Source organism: Globicephala melas, chromosome X (assembly GCF_963455315.2).
Source record: "Globicephala melas chromosome X, mGloMel1.2, whole genome shotgun sequence".
NCBI classification, from domain to species: Eukaryota; Metazoa; Chordata; class Mammalia; order Artiodactyla; family Delphinidae; genus Globicephala; species Globicephala melas.
Window position 1 is genome coordinate 108625940 of NC_083335.1, and position 13853 is coordinate 108639792.

General features: G+C 36.7%; 1 protein-coding gene across 1 annotated transcript in view; it reads left to right on the forward strand.

Moving 5' to 3' along the window:
• The window catches only part of LOC132594478 (translation initiation factor IF-2), a 181546-nt gene that overhangs the window by 5935 nt on the left and 161758 nt on the right, over positions 1–13853 (forward strand). Inside the window, exon 3 of the mRNA XM_060292076.1 lies at positions 1820–1911. Coding sequence (XP_060148059.1) covers positions 1820–1911 — 92 coding nt within the window. The remainder of the gene's footprint in view (positions 1–1819; positions 1912–13853) is intronic.

Genomic DNA, 13853 nt, shown 5'->3' on the forward strand with positions numbered 1-13853 from the left:
ATCTGAGATATTCTGTTGTGGACACTCTAAACATGAGATACCCATGGGAGAGCTGAGAAGGGTTTTCCAGTAGGCAGTTTCTGCATTCACATATAAGGGCTGAAGATACAGACTTGAAAGTCACTACTAAAACAAGAATATGAATGAGGACCAGGAGAGCGTGAGATGCCCATGGAGGAAGCCCACAGAAGAGAAAGAGAAAATAAAAAAATTGTAAGGAGAACCAAGAGAATGCAATGTCATGGAAACCCAATGAAAAAAGAGTTTCAGATAGAAAAGAGTGCAAAATTGTGTGAAATGCAAAAATGATGTTCCAGTAAGAACTGAGAAGAAAAATCTGGTGTTTTTGTCAGTTTAGGTATCCCTCGTGGCCTTATCGATATCTGTGGAAGAACTGGATGTCAAAATGGGAAGGCTTGGAATATATGCCATCAACTTTTTCACAAGTTGGTTTTCCTTCTTCCTCATAACCCACCTAGGTGTATATCTTATTCAGATGGCTCCATGATGAATGGTAACAATTCTTCAGTTTACCACTACCACTTGCAATACTATTTTCTGATGAAATCCCAGGAGCTATTGATGATCCCTACCCTTATCTGATTATACTTTCACCACTTATAGAATAATGGCCCTTTTAACTAGGCTGACTTTGAAATCCTCACCTCCTCATCAGATTATAGGAGAACAGCTTTACCATGGCACTCTGGTCATCTTGCACATCTCTGCATAGGCTGTGTATGCAAGGCTCAACCACAGTCTGACACATGTCATGGCATAATGCCCTGTGATCTTTCCTGGAACATGGCAAGATGATCCTGTGAGGAGCTATCCCAAGTCCATTTCTTATCTGCCACCCTGGTTCCAGTGAGGCGTGGGACTTGCCATCTCACAGCAGCTTCAGGTACAGCTTCAGACTAAAGAACCGTTCACCTATAGTTTAGAGTTGGCTCCTCAATGACAGAGTGACCCACCAATTGTATCATCTGTCATCTGGCCCCTCCAGTTTGGTATCATCCTGTGGGACTAGGGACATGGGGAGTTGACACCATGCTGATATTGTGTTGCTGTCTGTGTAAATAATAAACTTTCCAAATTCATTTGGGGTCGTTTTTGCCTTACAGCCTGAATCTATGGAGGTGTGATAAACTAATCTAGCAGCTGCCACCATGCTGCTGCTTAGGTACTGCTTGACCACTTGGCACAGATCTGATCTCGGAAGTCCATAAATACTCCCAAAAAGAGTGAGTTCTGCTAAACCTCTGCCTGGATAAACTAGGGCAGTCCAGCCCTGGCCTAGTAAATCAGCAGCAACAGCAGCAGCAGGAGCTGGATTTCAAATTTGAAAAGACTGCATTTGCTTCAATCACTGGGGCTCCCTAAAATAACCCCATAACTAATGAAAGAAAAACCCTGTGTTAATATTGCAGGATAAAAACAAAACCCTGATCTAAACCCTTTCTTCTGAGCTTTAACATTATTTATTTACAAAACATCTAGCTCTTAGGGAATTCCCTCACATTCAAGATGTTAGGTCCATTTTCATCTGAACATTTAGCAGTCTTATTTGTAGTTGCAAATGTGAACTGGCAAAATTGGTGCTAGATAAGTTCAGAGGTTCTATTTATAAATTAATACAGATCTATAAATCAAAAATTTTAAACATAAAAAGTACTTAAGGTAGGAGACAAATTGTTTGATCCTTGGCTAATAATTGACAGACTACAGAGGAATAAAGATGGGGAGTGGGAAAAGAAGATTTCTTTCTTTTTCCATAGATATTGTCATTTTTTCTCAAATGGGTCTTATTTACTTCTAGGAAGATTGGAAAATTAAGGATGCTCATACCAAGTGGAAAAAATCATTTATTCCCACTGACCAAGAACTGTATCCAGAAAGAGAGAGAGGCATGTAAGTTTGTCACTGCTTTTGATATTTTCTTGATTTTGAAAGGAAACTTAGTTATTTGGGTCATCTAAGTAATGAAAATATTTTGGTTTGTTTAGTGTCTCTTAGGAACTATTTCAAGTACTTTGTAGCACATTGCAGAAGCTATCATTTATTGATTTTTCATCATGAGCATCTACTCGGTATAGGCCATGTGCTAAGGAATATAGATACAAAAATGAGTAAAACATGGTAGCTGTCCTTGAATCCTATAAACAAAGCATACAAATAGATAGTTTTGACATAAGGTAGCAAGCAAAATGACAGAGACAAACAAAAGTATTTTTGGTGTATTTCACAATATGAAAATATGAATGCATACCAAATAAATAAGCATCTTTCTAGATTATAAAATGGCAATGTAATTTGTACATTGTATAATGTTTTGTCTCCATTCATTCATTCAGCAGACATTTATTAAATGGTTACTGTGTACCAGGGACTTGGCTAAGCACCATGGATAAACTAGTAAATATAATGAATATGGCTACTGAGCCTGTGAAGTTTACAATCTAGTGGAAAACATACAATACACTAGTAAGCAAACAAAATATGTATATATAAATGCAAATCATGAAAAATACTGGCATGAAATGTACAAAGTGTAGTGATAGAGAACAACTGCAGCAAGGGAGAGAGGAAACTCCTTACAGTGATCAGAGAAGACTTCCCTGAGTAGGTGACTTTTAGGCACAGTGTTGAGATATACAAAAAATACAGGCAGGCCAAGATCAGAAATAACTCATTCAAGGGAGAAGTAAAAGCATTTGTAAAGTCCCTGGGGCAATAAAGAGTTTGATGTGATTGAGGAACAGAAAGGAAGTCAGCATGAATCATAGTGAATGGGCGAGGGCATGAAAGAGGCTAGAGAAATAGGCTGGAGTTGGAAAAAACGGTCTTCTAAGTCCATGTGGTAACTAGCTTGGAGTGCAGTGAAAAACCTTTAAGACTTGTAAGCAGGTCAGAAACATGATCTGATTTATGTTTATAATTTAAGGAGGGGCGCTTCCACTTACAGAAAGACCAAGGAGAGGTACATTTCCCTAGTCCTCCCACTAAATACAACTAAAAACCCTGGACAGTATATATAAAACAAACATAAGAAGACTTTGAAAGGTAAGGAGAAGAAAGAAGACAAGCAAGGGAACTCAGACCCAAGGAATGACTCAGTGGTGAGTTCCCCAGGTTGTTTATTTTTTGTTCATCTCAGACTTAGAGCTGAAGAAGCTAGCAACCTGGAAACACCAAAGGCACAGACAAAAGAGTCCCAAGAAAAGCCTGAGTTCTCTAGTTAAATGACCAGGAAAGGGGCAGCCTAGGAAGGCAGAAAACATTGAGACAGTAACCACTCTACTCCAGCCAAACACCACACGGAAAACTGAACCCCACCCCCACCTTTGCCAGCAAAGGCAAAGTAGGGCACCTAGACTTCTTTAAATTTGCCAGGGTATAGCAAGGCACTCCAACACCCCTGCCATGGTGGTTTCAGAGAATGCCAAAGTGGAACTGGGTCTTCCATCCTTGCCAGGCAGTAATGATCTCCCCCACACCACTTCCAGTGTCAGAGGAACATGGATTGCTTCTTCCACCCAGCAGTAACAGAGTATCCCCTTCTCTGCTGTAGTGGTGTTGGAGGAGTCCTTATGGAGAGTAAAGACTTTGATCACTGCCCAGCAGTAATGATACCACCTCACATCCCATGATGTCAGCAGAGTCCAAGTGGTGAGCTTAAGTAATGAAACACTTCTACCCCTCCCAGCCTGGGAGATATTCGTGGAAGTCTGTAGGAAAGTCAGAACTCCAACCATGGCCCAACAGTAATGAGAAGCCCCACTTTCAGGTGTCAGTGAAGGCTGAGTGGGGAGCTTGGACTTTTATGACACCTGGCTGAAAGAGGGACACACCCCTGCTTCCTCTTTTGGAGTGGTGTCACAACTAAAAACAAAGGTTTATATAAGATCCAGAGGCCCATAACATAATGCCCAAAATGTCCAGATTTCAATTGAAATTCACCTGTCATACTAAGACCCATTAAAATCTCCAAATGAATGGAAAAAGACAATCAATAACTGGCAACAACAAGATAACGGAAATGTGAGAATTACCTGACAAAGATTTTAAAGCAGCCATCATTAAAAAGCTTCAATAAACAATTAAAAACACACTTGAAATATATGAAAAAATAGAAAAGCTCAGCAAAGAAATAGAAGACAAAAAAGAAGCAAATGAAATTTAAGAACTCAAGAATACAATAACTGGAATAAAAATTCAATGTAGAGGTGAAACAGCAAAATGGAGGTGACTCAGGAAAGAATCAATGAATTGAAAGATAGTATAGGGGCTTCCCTGGTGGCGCAGTGGTTAAGAATCTGCCTGCCAATGCAGGGGACATGGGTTCGGTCCCTGATCTGGGAAGATCCCACATGCCGCAGAGCAACTAAGCCTGTGCGCCACAACTACTGAGCCTGTGCTCTAGAGCCCGTGAGCCACAACTACTGAGCCCATGCACCGCAACTACTGAAGCCCCTGTACCTAGAGCCTGTGCTCCGAAACAAGAGAAGCCACCACAATGAGAAGCCCGCGCACCACAATGAAGAGTAGCCCCTGCTCACCACAAGTAGAGAAAGCCTGCATGCAGCAACAGAGACCCAACACAGGCAAAAATAATAATCAAAATAAAAAGAAAGATAGTATAATAGAAATTACCAAATCTGAACAACGAAGAGGAAATAGACTTAAACAAAACAAAAAAAGAACAGAGCCTCAGGGACCTGTGGCACAAAAACAAAAGATCTAACATTCATGTCATTGGAGTCCTGTAGGAAAGGAGAAAAAGGGCAGTACTGAAAAAGGACTCAAAGAAATAATGGCTGAAAACTTCCCCAAAGTGGCAAAAGACATAAACCTACAGATTCAAGAGGCTGAATGAATTCCAAACAAGATATCCAAACAAATTCAAACCAAGGCATGTCATGCTCAAATTTCTGAAAACTAAAGCAAAACAAAAGAAAACAAAAATCTTGAAAGCAGTCAGACAGAAACAAGACCTTACCTATAGGGAAAAATAATTTGAACGACAGTTGATTTCTCATCAGAAACCATGGAATCCAGAAGGATGTAAGCAAGATTGCAAACTAGGAAGCTTCAAGTTCTTGTTCCCCAATGGAAACATTAAAAAATAAAAAAGCAAAAAAACAAAAACAAATTTACATGCAAGAAAATGAATTTGGACCCTTGCCTTACACCATATACAAAAAGTAACTCAAAATGGATCCAAGACATAAATGTAAGAGCTAAAAGTATAAAACTCTTTGAAGAAAACACTGGAGACAATCTCCATGACATTGAATTTGGCAGTGATTTCTTATATATGACAAAAAATGCCCAGGCAATGAGAGAAAAAATAGTTAAATTGAGCTTAGTCAAAATTAAAAATTTTGTGTGTTTAAGGACATTATCAAGAAAGTAAAAAGACAACCCACAGAATGGAAGAAAATATTTACAAATCATATATCCAATCAGGAATTAACATCCAGAGTATTAAAGATCTCCTACAACCTAAGAACAAAAAAATAAGCAAGCCATCTAAAAAAATGGCAAAGGACTTGAATAGACATTTCTCCCAAGAAGATATACAAATGGCCAAAAAGCACATGAAGAAAACATTCAGCATCACTAATCATTAAGGAAATGCAAATGAAAACTACAGTGAGGTAGTACTTAACACTCATTTAGTTGGCTACTATAAAAAACCAGAAAATAACAAGTGTTGGTGAGGATATGGAGAAATTGGAACACTTGTACATTGCTTCTGGGAATGTAAAATGGTGTAGCTACTGTAGAAAATGGTTTGGCAGTTCCTCAAAAAATTAAAAAGGATCACCATATGATTTAGCAATTCTACTTATAGGTATATATCCAAATGAATTTGAAAGCAGGGACTCAATCAGATACTTGTACAGCAATGTTCATAGCAACATTATTCACAATAGCTAAAAGGTGTAAATACCCCAAATGTTGATCAACAGATGAATTTATAAACAAATGTGGTATATGCATACAATGAAATGTTATTTATCCTTAAAAAGGATTGGAGTTCTGATACATGCTACCACATGGATGAACCTTGAAAACCCTATGCTAAGTGAAATAAACCAGACACAAAAGGATGACTATTGTATAATTCCACTTATATGAAGTACCTAGAATATGCAGATTCACAGAGACAGAAAGGAGAATAGTGATTACTAGGGGCTGGGGCAGGGGAGAATGGGGAGTTATTGTTTAGTTGGTAAGTTTTGGAAATGGATAGTGGTGTTGGTTATACAACATTGTGAATGTACTTAATGCCACTGAATTTTACAGTTAAAAATGCTTAAAATGGTAAATTTTATGTTACGTGTATTTTATCACAATAAAAAAAATACTACAAAAAAATAAAAAAGGAAAACCATGGAGTCCAGAAAGAAGTGGCACAGCATCTTTCAAGCATTGAAAGAAAAGAACTGTCAACCCAGAATTTTATATTGAGCAAAAATATCCTCTAAGAATGAAGGGTAAATCAAGATATTCTTAGATGTAAGAAAACTAAGAAATTTTACCAGCAGATCTACCTTAAAAGAATGGCTAAAAGAAGTTCTCTAAACAAAAAGGAAATGATAAAAGAAGGAACGGTAGAACATCCAGAAGGAAGAAAGAACATGGTATGCAAAAATATGGGTAAATACAGTATAATATAGACTTTCCTTCGGGTTTTCTAAATTATGGCTGATGATTGAAGCAAAAATTATAACACTGTCTGCTATAGGGCATAGAGGATATATATAAGACTATTATAGTACAAATGAGGGAGTGTAAAATCATATAAAGAAAGGTAAGGTTTCTAAACTTCAATTGAACTGGTAAAATGATGATACCACTAGACTGTAATAAGTTATGTATATATAATGTAATACCTAGAACAATCACTAAAAAGCTATATGAGTTATACTCAAAAACTATCTATAAAATGAAATTCTAAAAATATTCAAGTAACCTACAGGAAGATAGGAACAAGAAAAAAGAAGTGAAAAACAGAACAAACAGGAAACAAGAATTAAAATGGCAGACTTAAGCTCCACCATAATGATAATTACCTTAAATTACCTTAAAGGATCTAAGTTCACCAATTAAAAGACAGATTAGCAGAGTGAATTTAAAAAAACATGCTGCAGCTAACAACAAGGTCCTACGGTATAGCACAGGGAACTATATTCAATATCCTGTGATAAACCAAAATGGAAAAGAATGAAAAAGGATGTATATATATATATATATATATAAATAAGTGGGTCACTTTGCTGTACAGCAGTAATTAACACATTGTAATTCAACTATACTTCAATTTTAAAAAATCCTATTCATTATCCTTCCCACTGAACCCTCATTCGCACAATAAAATAAAATATATCACAACCTGATTCTCAATGTCATAAAGCATATTATTCTACCTAATATTCTATATACTCCTGTTGAAGAAATAAAAATTTGTGGGGAAAAAACCATGATGAAACTATATGCTGTCTACAAGAAACTCCAAATATGACAGTATAGGCAAGTTGAAAGTAAAAGGATGGAAAAAGATATATTGACCAAATATTAATTAAAAATAAGCAAAAGTGCCATATTAATGTCAGATAAAGTAGACTTCAAGGAGGGAAGAAAACTAAGGGGGAAAAATGGAAGTGCTGAGACACTCCTTTTGCATAGCAAAGAGTCAAGAGTTACTTTATAGAGTTGATGAAAAGGAAATAAACAGTAAATATATTCCTTAAAGTTACAATGGTAAGAAATGTAGGAGCTGAAAATAATCACATTGGGGAGAATTAATGAAGCAGTAGATTTGGTATGAATTAGGTAAGTCCTCTTCTGCATTGGCAGAAAGTCCATGGATAGTGTCCTAAACAAATTTATTAATAGTGACAATTGGCTTAAATGAGTTAAAATGGGAATTCTTAAGAGTGGGGAAGATGACTATGGTTTGCTCATGTAAGTCCTTCTATACCATTAGATTATTAAGTCTTGTGCGTGTATTACTCTAGTAAACATTTAAAAATATTTTAGTTAAAACCAGAAGTGTCTACTGTGACTGACAAGAGCATAATGACTGAAATCCCTTGCATGGTGTTTGAAATCATTTACAGGCTGACCCCAGCCTAGTTTTACCTCTCTGTTTCTATCCATTCCCTAGAACACTTTGCATTAGCCACATCAGAAAACAAAGTCTTACTTCTCTTGTTAGCTCTTCAAGTACCCTTCTCACCCATCAAGACCCTACTGAAATGTAAATTCCTCCATGGAGCCTTTCTCAAATCAAGCAGGCTCCACCCCCAAGGGTAGAATTATTTTCTCCTTTCCAGCATGTTTTTTTTTTTAATTCCATTTTTATATGCAGTGGGTATACAATATACCTTTTGAGTTCTAATAAGTAAACAGAAACATAAATTCTGGGAATTCAAAATAGGAAGTATTTCACATATTCACAGGGAAAAAGTGAAAGGATTGTGCATGTAATAAGAAAATATAGGGGCAACCACATTAAAAAAGGGACATTTGTTAGTGGGAAAGTACAGTCTGTGCCCCTGGCAATTCTAATGGAGCACATTTCATGACAACTCCTCTTCTCTCCCTGACTTCATGAAGATTCACCATATGTCTTGTAAGTCAGAAACCTTATTTTTAGAGCAATATATTACTTCTAAGCTTGACTTCAAGCCACACATCTTTTCTACTTAGAAGAGATATACTGTTTCCAATGTCAAATAATTATGTTAACCCAATTTTAATGGGATTTGGAATGTGATAGAAGAAACAGGAATCAGTTGATAATGAGAATCTGACAGCATTTTCTTGCTTCCCAAGCAAATAACTTTCTGCAAAAGTCCTGTTTGAAGGCATAATTACCAAGCTTTTGTCCATTGGCATGTGGCTACTTTTAATATTCTATGAAAACAGTCTTATTTTGTGGTTTATTTCATGGCAGATTATGGCCATTCAGTAAAAGGGTACATTATTATTTATTTTCCTTTGAATGTGTCCAGATTTTTAAATTGTTGTCAAGGACTGGTTGTTCTGATGCAATGACTCTTATGGTACCATATGTCCGGAAATTTTGAAACAATGATTTAAGGATTTACATATGCTTAGTTATTAATCTGAATGTGTAATTTCAAAAGGCAAAGTTAAGGATGTTTTCAGTAGCAAACCTTAGTTTTCACTGAAGTATGTGTCCTCATCAAAACTATAGAGCAGCTACTTAATTATATTATTACAACTTATATGAAAATATATTTCATATAAAATTACTCATCCATAAAAAGAAACGAAATTGAGTTATTTGTAGTGAGGTGGATGGACCTAGAGTCTGTCATACAGAGTGAAGTAAGTCAGAAAGAGAAAAACAAATACCGTATGCTAACACACATATATGGAATCTAAGAAAAAAAAAAAAGATCATGAAGAACCTAGGGGTAAGACGGGAATAAAGACACAGACCTACTAAAGCATGGACTTGAGGATATGGGGAGGGGGAAGGGTAAGCTGTGACAAAGTGAGAGAGTGGCATGGACACATATACACTACCAAACGTATAATAGATAGCTAGTGGGAAGCAGCCGCATAGCACAGGGAGATCAGCTCGGTGCTTTGTGACCACCTAGAGGGGTGGGATAGGGAGGGTGGGAGGGAGGGAGACGCAAGAGGGAAGAGATATGGGAACATATGTATATGTATAACTGATTCACTTTGTTATAAAGCAGAAACTAACACACCACTGTCAAGCAATTATACTCCAATGAAGATGTTTAAAAAAATTATAAGAAAAATAAACTTGCCAGAACATGTAGAATTGCAAAGTGATATGGTGTACTTAGAAAGAGAGCTAAATTAGGAGTGAGAAGAGTTGGGCCTTCTGTCTAAACTTCAAGTTCAAGGCTCTGCAATACTGGGCAAATCATATAACCCCACTAATCCTCAGTGTTTTCATCTGCAATATGGGAATTCCCATTCTTAGAATTGTCATGAAGTGCAAATGAAAAAATGTATTCAAAATCACTGTAAACTTACAAATATAAGGTAATATTATTCAAATTGCATAGAATTTGTAGCACAGTCTTCTAAATATCTTCAAAACTGGCAACCTTTTTATCTTTAAGGATAACTTTGATAGTCAAAATTCATCTGAAGCCATGTCTGGTCAGTAAATTTGATGCTCCAATTAGCTAATACTGTTTTCGGTTAAGAAATAAAAAGAGCTATAAAATAGATATTTTTAAAAGCAGTCACATAAAATTACTGAAAGCAATGTTTTAAAAGTTCCCAAAATGTTTTGAATTATATCAACATCCCAAAGATGACTAGTTTGAAGCCTTAACACTAATTGATTGCATTTCTTTGGTTATGTTTCTTAAGAGAATATGTTTATCTGCTTTTTTTTTTTTTTTTCCGGGTACGCGGGCCTCTCACTGCTGTGGCCTCTCCTGTTGCGGAGCACAGGCTCCGGACGCGCAGGCTCAGCGGCCATGGCTCACGGACCCAGCCGCTCCGCGGCATGTGGGATCTTCCCAGACCGGGGCACGGACCCATGTCCCCTGCATCGGCAGGCGGACTCTCAACCACTGCGCCACCAGGGAAGCCCCATATCTGCTTTTTAATACTGTTTCTATATAAGCTCCTAGGTTATTTTATCTTAAGCCTACATGTTTGGTTTAGATACTACTCTACAAAAGTTTAAAGTAGAGCACAAGCTAATTAGGTAAATTTATGTTTGTAAAATGAGACATATGAAATATTCAGTTATTCTTGTGTGGCTATGGAAAGGTAAATAAAAGGTCAGCTCCTATAAACTATTCCTTTTGTCAGGATTGTGAGTAAAGATAGGAAGGGGAAGGGAGAAAAATGTTTGCACTACTAAAGTACCACTTCACTATCAACATATTTAATGAGTACCTGAATAAAACAAAACCGGCTTAAAAAATTAAACCTTGCCTTTGTTTTCCATTTATGGAAATACCCTTTCTGCAGGCTAGATGAAGGTAAACTGTGGTTCAGTGTTCTCCCTCCCAACCTAGGTACCTGTAGTTCCTACATAGCATTGTCAGAATCCTCACATGGCAGGGGGAAACAAAGGTCATAGAATTATTATATGTATTTTTCTCAAAAAAAAATACTGTGCCATGGGGAATTCCCTGGCGGTCCAGTGGTTAGGACTCCACGCTTCCACTGCAGAGGGCATGGGTTCCATTCCTCTTCAGGGAACTAAGATCCCGCAAGCCTCGGTACAGCCAAAACAAACAAACACAAAACAAAACAAAACAAAACAAAAACAAAAGCTGTGCCATGCTTAGAAAATATAGAACCTCATTTCCTTAATGGCACAACTTCTGGTATGCATAATCTCATGGAAAAAGAAAGACTGATTGCATGCAAAATTTATACCTGAACAGGGAGATGAAGTTGTAGCTAATTGGGAAGGAGATTAGAAAGATGATGGAATTAATAACTAAATCCAACATTTAGTTTAAAAACACTATTCAGAAATTATATTAGGTACCCAATGTGATCTTGCTTTAGGGGTAGGGACATTGTTTTCCTATATGCAGTGAGTTTCTCTTGTATCATGGCTTTTTAATATTGTATTGATTATTCAATTTTTCTTGGTCCATTAGAACATAAATATGTAAAAATAGCAGGCTATTAAGTCTTTTTCAAAAACTGTTAGTATAATCAGAAGTGTTCTGTTAACATGGAGTGTACCTCATTTTTAGTACGAAAAATATACTTGGGGTCTGATGGGATCTTATGGAGGTTTGGTTCAACAGCCATGTAAAAATGAAAACTCTGTTAATACTAATTTACCTGTTTTAGTAAATCACACAAAAGAAGCAACCTAAAGCAACCATTGATACAAAGATTTCCTGTATGCATTTGATACAGATGACTCCAACTGATACCTGCCATTTATACAATTGTATTTTGCATTCACTTTGAATAGATCAAAGAATTAAATAATTTGCTTACACTTTAGTTGTGCTTCTTAGAAATCAGTTTCTGCAGATTAACGTAGCTGCCATTATCACTGTAGGGGAGACAAAATAATTTTTCCTCTACCCTTCTGAGTTCTTAGCTGAGACCTCAATAATCAAAGATGGGTTAACTAGAGAGGTGGCTTTAGAATTCAGGATTAGACACCACCTTAATAGGGAAAGGGGAGGCGGGTAGTAGGCCTCTTAGGGGAGATAAAATGATTTTTAGGGAAGATGAATGGGGGCTTTAAAAGAAGAGATGGGAGGTATGATAGTTTGTGACAAAGTTTGTCTGGGTGTGATGTGTACTTCTAGACTCTCCTGTGTTAGGAGTCAACCCTCTTTGGTTGATGAAACTCCTAGGGAGGGGATTTATGATAACTGAATTCCTTTAGGAGGATTTATCTCCTGTTTTCAAGTGACTTCAGCTCAAAATAATCAATATACCAAGCAGCATATTTTGGGGTGGCATATTTTGCTACCTTTCATTACCTTACGTGTTATCCTACAGTCAAGGCCTGGAAGAAATATATTAAGATTGGTAGAGAGAATCAAAAGTTCAAGGTAAGTGGAACTTGTGTCACTTTCTCCATAAACTGTTAGAAAAATATTCTCAAGCAAGGAAATTTATGACAATTTGACTTTGATGTTCTACTTTAATGATCTTTCTTTTCCCAAATGAGTGTAGTCAAAGCCTGTTTCCAAAATTCACCAGTACCTAATGACTTCCTCAGACATTGACATCAGCTAAGCTCTACCATCAAATAGTTTGGAAGGAGGACCAATATGATCAGTGGTAATTTGAATAGGGATGGGCTGATTTAGCACATCAAAACACTTTTGGTTGCATAGATTTGTGATCAAATGCAGTGAATCCTCATGCCTCAGATCTAAGCAACATATGTGGCCAAAACATTTTGCTGTTCAAGAGAAATGAGTTAGTATAGTGACATACCAGAATCATGAGCAAAAGAAGGTTTGATTGTTTCAGAAGAAAAGCTTATTGCCATAGCATCAGCATTCAAGAAAAATTTGTAACCATCTATAGAGATACATAGAAGACTTTTCAAGAAAAAGTAAGCAAAATCATTGAAGTAGAAGGCAAGCCTCCTAGAAAGTTGTTTGCTACGATGAAACCAAATGCAAGGTTTCATTAAGATAGAAGAAATCACCATGCAATCTGCTCCTCCCCCAGTATTTATCACAAATAGACTTTTGGGGAGGCGTTTGTACACATATAATGATCAGTGAAAATGTTCATAACAGCCAACCCAAATTTTCAATTCAGTTTAAAGGTGTTGGAGAAATGAAGAATGTCTGCAGTTATCTAATGAGTACATATTTCTCAGACTGCAAATTAGTTGTGATGGCAATGTGGGATCCTGGACAGGATCCTGGAACAGAAAAAAGACATTAGTGGAAAAAAATTGGTGAATTTAGAATAAAGTCTGTAGTTTAGTTAATAATATTGTATCAATGTTGATTTCCTGTTCTTGATAGTTAAACTATGGTTATAATATTAGGGGAAGCAGGGTGAGGGATAAGGCATATAAGAGAAATCTCCCTGTACTACTTTTGCAACTTTTCTGTAAGTTTGACACAGGCACATACAGAAGGAGAAGATTTACTTTTTATATAACTAAATGTAATCTGTAACTCAAGTGCCCAGAAAATTTTATCTAGTGACAGAAAAATTATCTGTGTCTCAGAAAGTTTTATTTGGTCACAACCAGGTAAAGTTGGTCACCTTTAACATTTTTCTTAAAGAAATTCATGGGTTTTGCCTTCTCCCCTTCCCCAAGGTAGATGTAAAGCTGGAAGGAAGCTTAAACAAATATTTAAAAG